The 17621-nt window shown below is 46.4% G+C and overlaps 2 protein-coding genes across 2 annotated transcripts; both read right to left on the bottom strand.

Moving 5' to 3' along the window:
- Window positions 1-7797: 7797 nt before the first annotated feature.
- Window positions 7798-11843, bottom strand: LOC144943798 (uncharacterized). Its single transcript, XM_078871640.1, has 5 exons — window positions 11588-11843; window positions 11142-11288; window positions 9855-9950; window positions 9501-9566; window positions 7798-8917 (listed from the first exon to the last, which is right to left on the bottom strand). Exons 2-5 carry the CDS (start codon window positions 11280-11282, stop codon window positions 8903-8905), a joined length of 318 nt encoding a protein of 105 aa, XP_078727766.1. The 5' UTR covers window positions 11283-11288; window positions 11588-11843; the 3' UTR covers window positions 7798-8902.
- A 477-nt stretch (window positions 11844-12320) lies between these two features.
- LOC144943790 (uncharacterized) lies at window positions 12321-17119 on the bottom strand. The gene is made up of 4 exons (XM_078871632.1): window positions 15057-17119; window positions 14567-14828; window positions 13085-13288; window positions 12321-12527 (listed from the first exon to the last, which is right to left on the bottom strand). Exons 1-4 carry the CDS (start codon window positions 17117-17119, stop codon window positions 12321-12323), a joined length of 2736 nt encoding a protein of 911 aa, XP_078727758.1.
- Between the last annotated feature and the right edge of the window lie 502 nt (window positions 17120-17621).

Genomic DNA, 17621 nt, shown 5'->3' with positions numbered 1-17621 from the left:
GAATAAAAGATGACCCCAAGATGCTTATAGATCGTGACTTGCTCTATTTGATGATTACCGTATTTTCCCGCATATAACCCGCGAGGTATACCACTTTTTACAAACAATACAAGACCCTGCGGGGTATATGGAGGTGCGGGCTATCCCAAAAAATATTTTACACGTGTGACACGTCATCACTCGTTTAATTTTTTCATGGTAGGACTATCCACTATGCAACACTTACCTTTGACGAAAGCACTGCTGAATAAACGACTCGTATTACAATTGCACATGTTATCACGTTCTAAATTATTCAAATTGTTTGTACGATGAAACGACAATGTTTGAAGTGGGCGCACTTTGTTTACCGGCGACGGGAGAGCTGGGGGGAGAGAGGTGGGGGGTGGGGGCGAGGCAACGGCGTTACCGTAGTGCCGTTATTGTCTGCGCAGTGTGCAATCTCCCAGTGCTAAAACTGTACTTACTTATCTACCAGTTATGTGTTACTTATTTATTGGATATTTACTTTTGTTACTTATTTACTGTTTTAAGTTCACTCGTTTCCGGTTAGTTTGTTTTCTTTGTGCCCGTTATGATTTTAATGTTAACAATTGATAGTGGAATGTATTACAAATGTAAACTTCGTTTTAATATGATGGAATTAAGCTGCAGTAACGACGTTAAAGATGTGGATGCATGCGGGGTATATGGAGGTGCGGGCTATCTGAAATTTGTTTTACACAAAACGCTATTTGTGTGGGGTATATGTGTCTGCAGGTTAAATGCGTATGCGGGCTATATGCGGGAAAACATGGTATTTAAGGAATATAATTGGGGGAAAATTACTTCCTGCTTTAGTCCTGGTGGTATTCAGGACCAGTTTAAGAACAACTAGCTGATGTTGTAGTTTGTTGAAATCACCCTGGAGCTTAGCAATCACGTCATCCGGAGAGCGGCCGGCAGTGATCAGTATCGTGTCATCTGCAAACAGATTTATGAATGATCCAGGTCAGTGCCCAAGTCATTGACATAAAGAGAGAACAAGAGGGGGCCGAGGATGGAACCCTGTGGAATCCCTTTTGTTATCTTAACACTGTTTGACCTCCAACCATCTGTGAATACAGTTTGGGTGCAAGAAGAGAGGTACATTTTTAACCATTCTACTGCGTATTTGGAGAAACGGAGGCAACTTGGTTTACTAAGCAGGGTGTTGTGGTCCACTGTATCAAAGGCTTTGGACAAGTCAAGAAAAAAACGGGCGCAGTACTGCTTATTATCAAGGCTACTGTAAATGTGATTCAGAGAGTCTAATGCAGCAGATGTAGTGCTGTATTTTTTTCGGAACCCAGATTGTTTTCGATGTAATAGATTGTTGTCGGACAGGACACTGCTAATTTGGTAGTTAAATCATTTTTCAAAAAATTTCATCAACGGGGACACAATTGAGATAGGTCGGTAGTTATTTGGATCATCTTTAGGGCCCCCTTTGTGAAGTGGACGAACATAGGAATGTTTCCATTCTAGAGGTACTAATGCTTCTTTGATGGACAGGTTGAAAATATGGGCTATAGGTTTGTATATTAGATGACCAACAGTTAGCAGAGCAAAGACGGGAATACTATCTGCTCCGATAGAGGAGGACCCTTTGAGGTAGGACAGTTGTTTCAGAACATTACTTTCGTGGACAGGCTGGAAACTAAATTCGTTTAATGTTTGGACAGGGGTGTAGGAAATTGCATGAGCAGGGGTGACTCCCAATACATTATTAAAAAGGTCACCAGCTTCAGAAAAATGAAGGTTAAAATTGTCGACTATTTTTGGGGGCTCTGAAAAATAGTCCCCATTTTGGTTAAGCACTTTGGGCAGATTATCTGTGTTGGATGCCTTTTCGATACATTTGATTGTATCCCAGAAGATTCTGGCATTTCCATGTGATTCCAGGAGAGTGGAGGAAAAGTAAGCATTTTTTGCATGTCGTATTTTTTTGACGCATCTATTCCTTAAAAGCCTGTATTCTAGCCAGTTATTGACCAATTTACTTTTCTGATCACATGTCCAAGTCTTGTCCCTAGTTTTCATGAGCTTAGTAATAAAAGGATCAAACCGTGGTGGGTGGTTGCCTTTAGTTTTAAATATAACCAACGGAGCACGTTTGTTAAGAATTTGGAGAAATGTGTACCTGAAGGTCTCCCAAGCCGTAGTCAGGTTGGGGATATCACAGACCTTGTCAATATCCGAGTGAAGCACATCATTAGTAAATGCCTGAATGCTGAAGTGTCTCATGGAGTGCTTTTCAACCAATTTAAAGGGGACTTTGGGTCTGGCTGATGATCTCACCCCAAATATGGAGTGATCACTAAGGTTATTACCCAAAACACCAGTAAGTGGGAAATTGTGAGCGGCATTAGTCAATAGGACGTCAAGCAGAGATGATTGTCTCCGAGGGACACGGCTAAGTGACTGGCTCTCCACCACCCGGAGTTATCCCACACACTCCCCACGTACACCACCCATAATTTGGAGGTGGCTGCGTGCACGCGCGTGCCCATGCAGGTGCGTGCCCATGCAGGTGCACGTCGCCCACCACGGCGAGCGCTAAAAATAGCCGTATGAATATGCGTACACAATGACACCCTACAGCCAACGCGCCGCGTGAAGCACGCTGTGCAAACACGCACACGAGCGCGAGCACGCGTAAACTATGACGGCGGACGGGTTCTGACTCACCCCTCCCTCGCCCTATTAATAGCGCGGCGCTGCTGAACGGACGCGGGCGCAGTTAAGGAGTTACTACCCGCATGCCTCACACACACGCTCGAATTACACACCACGCCGACACTCTCCCCACACACACACAGAAATCACGCTGCGCTGGTGCTCTGTGATAAAGTTTATACTGGTAGGAACGAAGTGGACCAGCCACCAATAGATTATTTCGTCCGTCCGTCCGACCGTCCGTCCGTGTAGCAATATCGCTCCCTACTGCAAACACTTGGCATGACCCTACAAAAACCTTTAGACTCAGTGATGCTTTCCTGGCTAAACAAGTGTAACATTCCCTTATAATTCCCTCAGATAGCTTTTAATTAAAACATTTAAATTAATGAGGCTTTCCTGGCTAAACACGTGTAACATTCCCTTATAATTCTCTGAGATAGCTTTTAATTAAAACTTTGAAATTAAATAAAAAACTCACAGCACCCTAAAGCCTACAGCTAGGCCTAAAGCCTAGAACTAGGCCTGAAACTCTCCCTTCGTATCGTACCCCCGCGTGTGTGAAAGGGAGTTAATGTTTAACAATGGTACATTCCCTCATGTTTTAAATAGAAACATTTAAATTTAAAGCTTTTACATTAATAATAAAAACATTTAAATTAAAAATTAACTCACGGCGGCGTAAAGCCTACAGCTAGGCCTAAAGCCTCGAACTAGGCCTAAAACTCTCCCTTCGTATCGTACCCCCGCGTGTGTGAAAGGGAGTTAATGTTTAACAATATTACATTCCCTCATGTTTTTAAATAGAAACATTTAAATTTAAAGCTTTTAAATAAATAATTAAAACATTTTAATTACAAATTAACTCACAGCGCCCTAAAGCCTACAGCTAGGCCTAAAGCCTAGAACTAGGCCTCAATCTCTCCCTTCGTATCGTCCGATTAGGTGTAGCAACATCGCCCCCTACTGCAAACACTTGGCAGGACCCTACAAAAACCTTTTGACTCAGTGGGGCTTTCCTGGCTAAACAAGTGTAATAATACATTGTTTATATTCTTTGGTTATTCGTTCCTACCAGCCCACCCCGCAGGGTCCCGTTTAATGTCGTCTATAGCAAGCCCTGTGCGACCCGGAATACTCAACGAGCAGCGCCTAGCCTATCCCTATTCAATCCCTGAGTGTACCCTCCCTCGACTTCTCACCTCGCAGATGCACTCACGGTGTCGCACGGATGCGGTGGGAGTCGGAGGCACGAGGGTACAAGAGGTCTCTGCCTGGGGTCGAGTCGTAGCAGCGCTCGCCAGCGTCCCTCAGACGCTGCGAGCGGCTGGGAGTTGGACCGGGCGGCTGAACGGCTGGAGAACCGCTCAACGTTTATTCCGCTCCCTCCTTTAATGCCCTCGGAATCCAAAGATCCAGGGTCACTGCACGACCGATCGGGTGCCTACCTTTCGATTTTAAACTGATGCCCTGCCCTTACCTGGAGTGGTCCCTCCAGAGCACCTTTACCCATTGTTTACGCACCCGTCCTCCCCACCCCAGCCACAACCGGTTTGGTCGGGGTGGCCGTCCCGCAGAATACACAGCTGCAGTCGGTCCAGGAATTTCCCTCCCACCTCCTCTTATGCGCTGCTCGCTGAGTGCTTGCCCTCAAGGCCCTATCTCCCTGCGCTGTGAGTGTCCCATTGCGGTTAGCCTGGTGAGCTTCGTCACGCCCATACAATTTTAAGCCAATTTACGGGGCCGCAATGCAATTTGGTCTGGGGGGGGGTCAGCCAATCTCCTGGCACTGGGAAACCATAAGACATCCCCGCTAGTGCCCCCTCGGGTAAAAATCCATGGTACCAGGTGACCCCCCCCCCCACGAGACCTACATGGGTGCGTGTGTTTAGTGGGGGTGTGCGTGCGTTCGTGTGGAGGGGTGCGAGGGGATGGCAGCGCCGGCGGAGTTGCTCCGTTGCAGTCGCACCACATAGCCAAACCGTGCTAATCGGCGGTGTGGGGGAAGGACTAACTAAACAGAAAAAGCAGTTCTAAAGAATTGAGTTTTCAATTCAGATTTTTAAAAATGCACAGCTCCAGTGTCTTCCCTAATATCGGAAGAGCGTTCCAGATGGCCGCAGAAGCACATCCGAAAGCGCGCGATGCAGTGACGGACCGTCTTTGTTCAAGGGCTAACCATAAGCTGCTGCAAGGATGACCGGAGTTCGCGTGATGGTTCATGCTCTTTGACGAGCTCAGCAAGGTGGCGTCGTTCATTTGTGGCATGTCTCTAGCAACGCGTCCTGCCGCGGCCAGACTACTTTTCTGAACAATTTGAACATCACCCGTCAGCAGCCGCTGCGTGCGTGCGATCTAGACTCCGTGCTCCCCTATCTGGCTAATTTCAAGCACGCATCTATCTGCGCGTGATTATCTGCACAATCAAGTTTTTGTAATGTGGTTTTCATTAATTGCCGTGTCCTATACATTGTCATAGAACAGTGGTTCATAACCTGGGGTGCACTCACCCTTGGGGGTACGAGATGCCCTTTATGGGGGTATGCAACATGACCAGATATCTTTAGAAGATAAATCATCGAAACACAAATTAAGCACGGGGACGCAAGTACAACTTACTTTGTTTCATCAAACCCTGCTTTTCTTATTAACATACAGTTTTGTAACGATTGAGAACCAAAGGGGTGCAAGACTGCAGTGATAGTTAAGGAAACCCCCGTTATAGAAGTGAACACGTCGATTCAACGCTTTAAGCACATTGGTGGCACTTGTTTGACCCGGGCAGTCCGCTGTTTGGCATGTGTATTGCGGAGGCAGGAATTGATGCGATGCTCCAACCAAGGGAACACGTTCGGTCATCGCATCTCAACGACGCTGCCGCCACCAATAACTACGATACTGTGGGGAAAACGACATTGTGCAAAACAAAGGTGCGGTTGCAAATGTTTGTAACATATGCACATCAGGTATTTATCCATGTGGAGTGACATAAATGGTGTCACTACTGTGTAGCGACAGTACCAAATGAAGAGTGGTACTGTATGCGTGGTGCTGCTCTATGGCACCAGTGTGAGCATGGCACGGAATGGCTCACGAGAGGGCACGGTCCGGGTGTCACCGAGGTCGGGTAAAGACATGATATCCTGTGAAAACCCGCGAGCACGTGACCGGACGAGGGGGCACGGGAACCCCCAGGAGGGGGTGAGCGGGCAACGTGATGTGGACCCAGACCCTCCGCGAAGGATCGAGAAGGGGGCGTGACCAGGGGCGGAGCCCAGTCACGCCACAGGAGATACAAGCCGAGTCCCGAGAGGGAGCGTGGCTGTTCAACACGGGAAAGAAGTCACCTTCTTCGATCCTCGCTCTTCGGTCGCCGCACACAACGACCCGACGATGTGTTGGCTGTTCTGGTGGATCAACTCTTGGAATGAAGCCGCCATCTACGATCCTCGGTCTCCGGTCTTCGCTCGTGGACCAGGCAGCCTGTTAGCTGTCCTGGTCGGACTATTTAGCTATCCCCTCGAGTGTTCGTTAAGAGCAGTGGTCATCACCCTATGCCGTTATCTTGTTAATGTGAAGAGTTACCTGTTGTGTTGGTTAATAAAACGTGTTGCCTCCAAGTTCAAGTGTGCGCCTCAATTGAACCCACTACATATGTAAGAAAAAAAGATTACACTTTTAAGTGAATACATATTTTCTAGTGTTGTATATTTATTTCCCACCACAAAAGCATGCAAACGTTTTATTTTGGAAATTATAACCAAAATTATACCCATATGCTACAGTATAAAAACACGCTGTTGGACAGCAACAAGTCAATCTTTCACCAACATAAAAAAACGCTTGATATGAATGTGAGAAGAATGTGGGAACTTACTCTTGTTTGAGGTCGAATTTCCTCGATGCTGTGAGAAGCGCCTAAAAGTGTAGTTTATCTCTTGGATACCTCTATGCATTGCACACTAGATCGGACAAAGCAAAGCGTGCTAACTCCTGTATCTAAATCATTTACAAATTATAATTTTAACATCAACAGCATCACACATCTGAAGGTTACAATGTTACATTTGAAAATGACTGAACAACTTGGTCAAACAGACATACGTCTGTAAAACGTTTTGCTATTGCAGTGAATGCCACCGATATGAAATGAAAGAATGGCTTGGGGGGAGGGGGCAAATATGGAAATGGTCAAGTGGCTTGGAGGGGCGTCTGGGTGAAAGACAAATTGTGGACGAACAGCCAAGCACAGGTATCTCTCAGATTAACCAACGTTCCCTTCATGACATTTTGCGTGAATGCAGACAAATTACGGACACTTTTCTATCCATGAAATGTCCACGTTAACGCAATTTCACTCCGGCCACGCGCCATGAGATCGTAAAACGAGAAGCACCCCGGGGAGGCTGCTTTGCCATCCATCCCTGACAGCGCCACGGTGTCCCTGCAGTATAACAATGCCTCCCCATCGCCTTGCCAGTTATTCCAACATTACACATCTTTTGGCAAGTTCCCTGAAAAGCTTTTTGTTTAAAATAATTCAGTTTTAATAATCACGTTTATTATATGTATTGTGAAAAGTGATAAAAGAGTATATTTTTAGGTTAGAAGTAGAGTGGAATGACTGTCAAGCACAAACATGCAAATACAGGCGTCTCTCACGTAACGTGCAACATGCGTTCCTGAAAAACAGCGCGCAAGTCGAATCGCGCTGTACGAAGCTGATATTCCCATAGACATACATGTTATAAGCGGGGGCGCGTTACCGAAGGAAACTGAAGTATAATTTAATTTAATTATTTTAGCCCTGGATTTACAAAAGAAACCATGTATAAATGTAATACTTAATATTACAAAGATTACTTAACAAGGAGTTTAATAACAAGATAACTAGGATGGAAAAGATTACTATTTTGAATCTTTATAATTGAAAAAAGAATTATTGAAAAAAAAAATTTACAATATTTTTTGTTTCTTGAGCGCGTAAACTGTGCAATGCATAGCGTAAGTGTGAAGTGTCCCTTAAAAGACGAATCGCATAACTGCGAATTTTCGCTATGGGGGGGGGGGGGTTGCATTACGCAAGGAATGCCTGTACAATAATGCCAAAAACTATAAATACATGAATGCCTCTGTGCAATTTGGATACATTAGCTGGTGTCGTGCAGATTTGACATTTTACATTGATATGATTTAATTATTTTGTTAAATAACTATACCGCTCCGCTTTATGCAAAGGACTTGGAATATATCTTAGCAATAACTCTAAAGTACACCTACATGACATTAGTGTTATAATAGTTTCATTTAGGGCAATGTTACGCGACTTGTGAATAGCAAAGTGATTACGGAGGCTAACACTGCGTAGCTGCTCAATTGTGTGTGCCGATGCTCATCGCGATGGCAGTATTAACCCCTCTGCCTGGAACGAATCATTGGTCCGAGAGAACCTGCCCGTGCTGATTTGATGACCACGGGCTCGTTAAGCTAAAAGGCAGTGTCCCAGGTGCAATGAGACGGTCTTTGGGAACAGACCCACTATTCCTTCACAACGTAAAATACAGTTACTTATATTACGCTGCTTACAATAATGACCAGCAGCGAATCACAAAAAGCCATCCATAAGAGGTTTTTGGGTTAGATCGCGTAAATATACAAAATGTGTCGTTAAAACCTGCCACCACCCGACACAGCCAACTAGTAAGGGTTGTCACGTAAACAGAACATGTCAATTCGTCACTAGTACAGCACACCAGTGGGTTGGAGAGCCAAGCCAGAACATGTAAAAACCGAGTACGACGTTTCGCTAGTAATTACAACTAGTTTCATCAGGCGACAACCAGATCTAGCTAGATCTAAACGTGCTCACGAATATTTACACGCAGTGCGAGAAGCGTGAAAGTCCTGCATAGCTTGGAGCTAACTTTCAAAAACCCTTGCTCAAGCAGGGTTTTTAAAAGTGCATGGCAGTGTCGTGAAGGGACAACGCAGGGCAGTGGTGAGATTACAAGGAACCATCGTCAAAAAAATATACAAATAATCTTCTGATGGAAGCCAACAAAATATCTACACAGAATTACAGCTCACAACCAAAAATGTACAAGGTACAGTGCACCGATAACAAGGAACGGCATCCTTCTGTCACTTTCACCACCGTCATCATCTTCTCATATCTGTGCTGATGATCGTAACGTGTAGATTAGGTTCAAGGTTTAGATGCCTGCGGGAGAGAGGAACAACATTTTACGTTGATAATTATTATGTGTCTTTACCAAGGAAAGCCTCACTGGCTCTCAAAACTCTTTTCAGGAGGGTCCTGCTAAGTTTTTTGCAGCTGCTGTGTGCAATCCGAATTGAGTTAACTGTTTTTCAGCATTGGGATGGTTGGCTAATGCCAGTTACAACACTGTTATTTTAGCTTTGTGGAAAAAACTAGAGAACCCATGCAGAACAGGGGGAGAGAACAAGGGTTTTCTCCAGGTTCTCTGGAGGAAAAACTATCATTCCTTTACAGTTATCACACAAGTGAGCATGTATGCCACCTGCCACTGTGGTGAGGATTTGGAATAATAATACTAATTTCGGAGACAGTTCATGTTATTTGAGCATACAGTTAATATTATGGGATATGTGCAAAGCCAATTCAACACAATGTTGATCCCGTGACTTATCTGGATGTGTCTACCGTGGTTACACGTTAACCAGAGTGCAGTCTTGTGGCGCTTGAGCTCGCTAGCTCGCTCGCTCGCTCGCGTGGATGTGCGGGCCAAGTGCCCGCGTGGGGTTTAGTTGCAATGTCGTACCTTGCTGGAAGGAGATTTCTTACGCGACATGGATCGGCGAAGGCGACGGATGATCGGCCAGGAACGCTGGACACAAATGGATACACGCTCATTCACATGCACTCGTATACGATTCTGCCTCTCAAGAGGTTTAGGGAGTCATGTGCAATAAGAAAAGCCACATCAAAATGAACCATCACCATACAAGCAGATGACACACAGCTCATGACACCATCCATGAAGTGATGCATTGGCAACAGATCTGAAACTAATATTTTCCAGTAGAGAAGGGAGAAAGAGGGAGAGGGGGTGGGAGTAGAAGCTGCATCGCTGCAAAGCGAGGGGGAGAGTGAGGTAGCCGCGCGCAACGCGTACTTGGGGATGGTCATCTCGACGCGGCGACGCCCGGGGCGGCGGCCTCTCGCGGGGGGTGGCCGGTACCACAAAGCACATGGAGGCCGACTTCTTACTCTGCGGGAAGCACAGGGGACAGCAGCGTGTCACCATCAGCGTGACGTAGGCTGTCGGGCAATACGCTCACGTTGGATCAACTTGCGAATGAGCAAGGAGGCGTAACGTTCACGGAAATTAACAAGCAGAATTATTATTATCCTCACTAAGTCCCAACACTCTTTTTCAGGATGGACCTGTTGCTGCTATGTAATCCCATTCGAGCAATATTTGGGAAATTTTTCAGCAATACGATTTGGCCAATACTATTTACATTGAATGTTTTCTTAACTCTGGGAGGAGACTGGAGAATCTGGAGGAAACAAATGCGGGATCAGGGGAGAAGGTACAAACAGCACGTAGAAATCGGCCTCGTTAGGAATTGAACCCAGGTCCTTCTTGCTGCGAGCACTGTACCACCTCCCTGCTATGCAAGAATCACCGAATAGCTCCAGCTGTTGATAATCTGCAAGAGTTGCATATTTTGGGCTCTTAACAATTCAGCCCCGGCATAATTAAACAAAATCGTATAACTTGGGGTTTGTATACGAATCATAAAAAAAACATGGTAATAAGTCAGATGGTGAAGTTTGTTTGACGTTTGTGATTAGGTGAGGTGTGATGGTACAGGGAACTGATGACGTGCCCAGATATTTATTCGTGGACGTTCTCTTGAGCATCAGAGCTTGAGACCACCAGTCACGTGATGTTCAGTGTCTTAAGTAAAATACTAACTTAAAGCTTTCGTGACTGCAGGAATTCATATTCTTTGGGTCTTTCGGTAAAGCCACGTAGATAGAAAAAAAAGAATAACAATATCACAACATTTCGACCGCAACACAAGCAATCGTCATCAGGTGAAAAAAATATATCGCGGGAGAGCTGCTGAGGGAGGAAACATATATTTTTTAAACATATTTTTTCTGCCTCAGCAACTCTCTCGCTATATATATTTTCACCTGATGACGCTTGCTTGTGTTGCAATCGAAACGTCGTGATATTGTTATTCCAATTATTATTTTTTTCTATCTACGTGGCTTTACCGAAAGACCCAAAAAATATAAAATACTAAGATGTGCGCATCTACCAATGCCCGCTCATGCTCCACGAATTGCACTGGCCACATGGCACATAGGGGGATAGCGCAAGGGATATGCGGTGGCTTAAATCGACACTGACCACGACAACCTCTGCACAGAGCTGCAACGTTACCTCCGGTGAGCATTCTGTGTTGTGGCCGATCCCAGATTTCCGTTTTCGCATGTCCGCATTTGCGTCGGCGAGCGCGGGGCGGAGGAACATGCGGCGTGCTGTCATTTCTGGTTTTGCCGTGCACAGATCCTCACCCGGCATGAATGTCTGTTACACACGTGTACACACACAGAGCCGAAAAATGTGTATGCATTTCCATCACGTACGTTCTAAACTGCACAAGATTGTCACTTTGTTGTAATCGATTACCACTGCACGTGTGCATTTTTCATGGTTGCCTCCTCCTTAGTGTGGGTTTTGTCACATGCAAATAAATTAAACAAAGAATTGGGTCTCCCCGAGGCTTTCCTAGGTAAAGGACTACGAGTATTAGTGTTGCGATAGCTATGGGCATCTGTGATATCTTGATGAGAATAACTGTCTAAAAGTGCTCCACTGCAACTCACCTCCACTTCCAGTGGGTAGCAGGATCGTAGGTGAGGCAGGGTTGCTTGGTTGCGCTTTTGCAATTCTTCCTGACGTAGCAAATGGTCGTTTCTGGTGTCGCTTTTATCAGAAAAGTCCACCTTGCAATTGACCAGTGGCTGGTTTTCCTGCAAACCCTCCGTGTAGCAAGCGCTAGTCCCCAGCGCCGCTCTGGGCTGCCGCCGAGGCAGAGCGTGCGCGCCAAGTCCCTGGCGCTCAAGTTCATCCCATTCGGCATCTGGGTCTGGCTCATCTACGCAGCTCATGTAATACGATGCATTTCCTGGAAAACAACAACGCAAGGATAATTGATGCAAACGCTGCTGTGCAATGTGTGCATTTCACAATCAATGTTATTATTCCGCTTGATTACCCAGGAAAGCCTTGCTGCGTCTCAAGACTCATTTTCAGGAGGGTCCTGTCAGGTTTTTGCAGCAGGGGTGGCGTTGCTTTGCGCAATCTCCATTGAGTTATTTGCGGTAAAAAATCTAAAGTTTAGAAAATTTGAACCGTGCCATCAGCACACAATGGCCTGCTCATTTCGAACGACGTGACGGAATCTTAAACGTCCGCTATGAAGCAGACGGCGCACATTTTATGGTTAATACTCCCGTGGTTATAACCAAGGCGGCCTGCCAGATTCGAACCGCAAACCTCTGTAACAAGAGGCCAACACGCTACCGCTGGGCCGCGTCACCGGCCCCGCTACTGCGATCACGAGCTTCTCACGTGCAGGTTCCCACCGGGGTGCGTGTGGATGACCTGAAGGAGAGCGCATGACAGCTCACCCTTGCGACGCCGCGTCATCGGCGGGGCCTGCAACTGCTCCAGGTTGCGGCCATCGGTTCCGTGTGGACCGAGGGGCCGGTAGCCGGGGAGGCTCCGCAGGCTGGCGTCGGACAAGCGCCCAGACCTCAGGTCCTGTACAAACAGCAGCGGTGTCCCCACCGGTTACTCGACGCAAGCTTCACACAACTCAACAGTATCGTGCTGCCAGTTTACAAGTTTGTTTGGTTTAGTGTTAGATTAAAAAAAACAGGACCGTTATTTCGATTGAAAATGACATATATAACACGTACATTTTCACAAACCAATATTACGGTTCATAATAGATTTTTGGCTTAGGGCCACGTAATAATCTGGCCCAATTTTTGGTGCAAGGGACCACCCAATATAGTCAAATTAATTTTGCAACGAACGAGCGTCTAATGTTCAAAATTGGTATTGTTTCAGCTCACCGGTGAGTTGAACAACAATCCTCACAACCAGATTTGCAGGAAAAGTTATTCAACTTACCGGTGAGTCGAAACAATAATACCTGCTGCGATAAACCCTTATACACGTAACAATTTTAATTATTTGGCTGTGTCAAGTGGCAGAGGGTTTTACATCAAAAGTTTGGCCACATCATGATGTGCACTAACCTAAAATTAACTATGAATCGTCCGCTCTACGTTGTAATTTCTCAGTTCCAGTACCTCAAGCTGCAGGGAATTCTGGGAAGTGAAGGTGCCGAGCGTCACAAACGAAGCGGAGGATGCTGGGAATCCCAGCGACCAGTTGGAAGACTGCACGGGTATAGGTCTGTCCCCGTGGGAGCGCAACTCGTAGGCTGTGGTGGTGCTGCTGCGCATCGTGGACACACTGCTGGACACGCTGTCACGCCGACACGACTCCACCTTCTGCAGCACAGGGGGAGGGCTCGTGACGCAGGCCGGTACGACGGGGAGTGTTTTGTGTAGAGATCGTATTTTGGAGTGCCGTGACTGCCGTGCAGGTTCACAGCAGGAGACAATGTTGTTGCTCTCTATAATCGCAAGAGCGATTTGGAGGTAATTTTCTAATTTGAACGATGCGGCATGCAATGGCCTACTCGTTTTTTAATGACTTCACGAGATCTTTACTGCCCACTATAGCAGATGTCACATACTTATAGTGAATACGCCGGCAATAATAACCAAGGCGGCTGCTGAATTCGAACCGTGGACCCCTGCAACAAGCCGGGAATGCACTGCACTGGCTAAGTCACCGCCCCGGTAGCTCTCTTTAGCGATGCACTAGGCAGATGTATCAATGCAACATGAATACACACCATAGATCTCTATTAAACAGCCAATCACTCAAAGTCTCAGCAAATAGAAAATTGGCACATAAAATTATTATACATCATTGGAACCTCCTTTGCCAGTAGCAAAATATTTTTTTTGCTACTGGCAAAGGAGGTTCCAATGGTGTAAATGCTTACCCGAGCTCTCATACTCTGATGGTGCATTGTCTTTGAGGTGTGCGCCTTTTGGCGTCATTTGGTCCAACACCATGTGAGACTCGGCTCTAAGAAAAGCTGTCTCGGGTGTGGACCAATCAATTTCAAGGACAGTGCATACATGATCAGAGTTGTGTTTTTTGTTTGCATTCCGACCGCAGGTATTGTGGTCAACGCAAACATGACTCCTCGTAAAAAAAGGTGTCAGTTTTGTTGCCAGATAAAAGGGTAAAAAAACTATTATTATTATGCATCATATACGAAACATAATCCTGAAATGTAAAAAAGTAAACCGTTAAGTCTGAATTAAAACCAGTAATGTTTTAACCAACATTAAACCACATCGGCAAGCATGGACTAACAATGTAAATGCAGTGAGGGCACTGGTGGTAGAGGCTGAAAGAATAATGTAAAATGTAATATCACATCGCTCATGAAAATTGCATCTCACAACTCTTAGGAACCACAGACAAGCGGGAAGACAGCCATGTGGCGAGCTGCCGCTACCAACAATTGCCCAAGCTCTGAAGCCCTCTATAAAATAAGATTTTTTTAGCCAATGAATGAGTGTTTATCGATGTGGGAGGAAACCGGAGAAAACCCACACCTGCGAGGGGGAAACACTCTCGCCAATACAAATGGGTATGGCCGCTTGAAGCCCAGTGCTTCACAAAAAGCCGTGGTGCAGCGTAGTCACCACCGAGAAGGGCAGTGGGGGGGGTGTGACGTGCGTGCGTGATGTGCGTGGTGTGCAAGAGCGGCCGCGTGCCTTGTTAAGCGTGATGTCGATGACGTGCATGGTGCGGCGCCGTGCGGACGACGTGCGCGGCTTCTTCTTGGCCGAGTCGATGACGAGATCCTCGAGGGAGTTGAGGCTCCAGTCCAGAGCCGGAGCCTGCCCTCTCGCGAGGGAAGGCCTCGTCTGCAACGGTGTGAAGTAGAGGGTTTCCTGGGAGTGCCTGTTGCGCGGGCATACACACACGGCAACATGCACACAACGCGCACAGCACGAAGCACAATGAAGGTTGGCCCTTTGTCGCTGAACGTAAAGGACAAGGTCCCATTCTAGCGGAGAATCGACACAAAGGCTTCACGTGTACTTCGCTCCGTGAGAAACTGCCAATGGGGCAAATTTAAAAATATATTTAAATATTTGTGGGCACTCGGATATGTACGATTTTGCATACCGTGAACTTCTCTTGCGCGCCGAGCGTGTGACCATGCTGTGACGTCTTCCGTCTTCACTTGGAGTTCGTTCCAGATTTTCTTTTGACAAAATCTTTGCATTTTCCACCCCTGTATTAAAATGATCTTCAATTTCACTCACGTTAGCTTGCAGGGTGGCACATTCTTCTTTTGTAAAAATTTGATTACTTGGAGCCATGTCTCTCTCAGTAACAATGTCTGAAGGGGCCACGTCAGTTGGAACCTCATACTGCATCGTGGTGTCCAAGTTTTCCTCCATTGTAGCTGCCATAATGTCCTCATCTTCCCTGAAGTTTTCCTTTTCTTTCTCCCAAGCGTTCTTCTCCAATTCCAGATGTCCCTTCTCTTGATCGACAGAGGAGTTAACGTTTTCCCTTCTTATCTCTGACTTAGCAGTCTTGCGATCCTCGGTGGCTCCGGGGCTGGACATTTCCTGAATTTCCGTGTCGGTTTCTAGATCCTGCAGAGCTTTCAGATCAGCATTCACCTTCCCTGGGGGAGCTGTGTCCTCCGTCTCCTTATTCTGCGTGGCAGCTTGCCGCAGTTTAGATGGCACTGCGTCATACATTTCTTGCTCCAATAGAACGCTATGACGTTCTATGCCGCTTGAAAGCGCGCCAGCCGCTCGTCTTTGCGTTAAGGTATTGCTCTCCTGTTTTGCTTTGCAGACATCACGTTCCTGCTTTGCGGTAGCACTCTCTAAATCTACAAGTCCTTTTACTTGTTTGGGCCCAGTTTTCTCTTGTTCTAACACGATACAATCAGTCTCTATTAAAGTCTTCAAATTGCTTTTATTTTCAACCATCGCCTTTTGATGCAAAAAATCAGTTCCCTCCAAGGCAAATTTTGCCATCGTTTGATCAAGCAAACTCTTCTGTTTTTTTATCACGGCCATTTCTCTATCCAAGTTCGACTTGACTCGCTCGTTCTCGGCCTTCTCTTTGTCAAGCGCAACTCTCTTTCGTGCCCAACTCATCTCTTCCTCATCCTTTTCAACCATCGCCTTTTGATGCAAAAAATCAGTTCCCTCCAAGGCAAATTTTGCCATCGTTTCATCAAGCAAACTCTTCTGTTTTTTTATCACGGCCATTTCTCTATCCAAGTTCGACTTGACTCGCTCGTTCTCGGCCTTCTCTTTGTCAAGCGCAACTCTCTTTCGTGCCCAACTCATCTCTTCCTCATCCACGGTCGCCCTTAGCTCAGCCATGTCATGTTCGAGCCTTCTCTGCTCAGTGCGCAAACGGGCGTTCTCTTGCTCCACTTTATACATCGTTTCACTTTGAGCGGCCCGCTCTTGCTCGGACCTAACCTTGAGGTTGCCCCTGTGCTGATCTAAAGACTCTCTTTCTTGCTGTAACGCTACCCTCTGCTGTTCTAAAAAAGCCTGCTCTTGCACCAAACGTTCGCTCTCTGTGGTCCATTTGGCTCTCTCCTGGTGCAGAGCTGCAAGCTCTCGTTTCAGGGTGACTCTCTCTTGTTCTAATGGAGCCACTAAAACGACTCTTTCTCGTTCCCAGATAGCTTTCATCTCCTCTAAAGTTGCTTTCATTCTATCCAGCGCGACTTTCTCTCGCTCCAGAGAAACCTTCTCATCTTCCAATAAATCCCTATCTTGCTGCAACTTCACTTTCTCCTGATTTTGTAATAATGTATTCTCTTGTACTTTGAATTTCATTTCTTCCAGCGCAGTCCTTTCTTCATTCAGAGTGGCTCGGAGCACGACCTCCTCGAGCTGCAGTGCTGCTTTTAAGCTGTCCGCTTCCATACGCACGCTCACGCTTGCCTGCTCCAGCTCACACAGTCTGTTTCTCTCATGCTCCAGCGATGCCGTCAGGGTGGTACGTTTCTGCTCCAGCACGGCCACCTCTTGTTGAAGGGAATCTCTGAATACGATTTGCTCATGGTCCAAGTTGGCTTGAACGAGGCGGACAGTCTCTGCTGGGGTGAATGCCTTTTGATTTTGTACATTGGCGTCGGAATCCTCTTGCTCAGGTGGGGAACAATCCTCTTCCATAAAGTCTTTCACTGCAGCAGCTTCTTGCATTGGTGCGAGCACGGCCACTTTTGTAACAGCTTTCAACAACACACCTCTCGCCGTCTCCAAGTCAGCCTGGTCTCCATCCAAGACATCGTTTGATTCATCCAGCGACACCAGACTTTCCCTCCGAGACAAAGACCGCTCCCCATCCCAAGTGGTCTCCTCTATATTTGTTTTGTCTTTTTCTTGGCATAGTGTGTCCCTTTCACGATGCCCCATACCATGCTTCCCAACAGATTTAAAATAATTATCTTGTGCAGGCTCTGTCCTCTGTTGTTGCAGAACTGCTTGTGCTACAATGCCATTGTCTGCCATGCCGATGTGAGTTTCTTCGCATGCAATACCTTTGTCCAGCCCTAAGATGGCTTTTAAAGTGGTCATCCCTTCCTCAAGGGCACAAATTAAGCTGCCCTTTTCATTGCCAGGCATAACCTCTATTTTTTCCAAGGAAGTAACAACGCAGACAAGGGCAGCCCTTGCTTGTTCTCGGACATCCACCTCTTGCTGC

This window comes from Lampetra fluviatilis, chromosome 32 (genome assembly GCF_964198595.1).
Source record: "Lampetra fluviatilis chromosome 32, kcLamFluv1.1, whole genome shotgun sequence".
Lineage (NCBI taxonomy): Eukaryota > Metazoa > Chordata > Hyperoartia > Petromyzontiformes > Petromyzontidae > Lampetra > Lampetra fluviatilis.
This window is presented reverse-complemented; position numbering and strand designations above follow the sequence as displayed.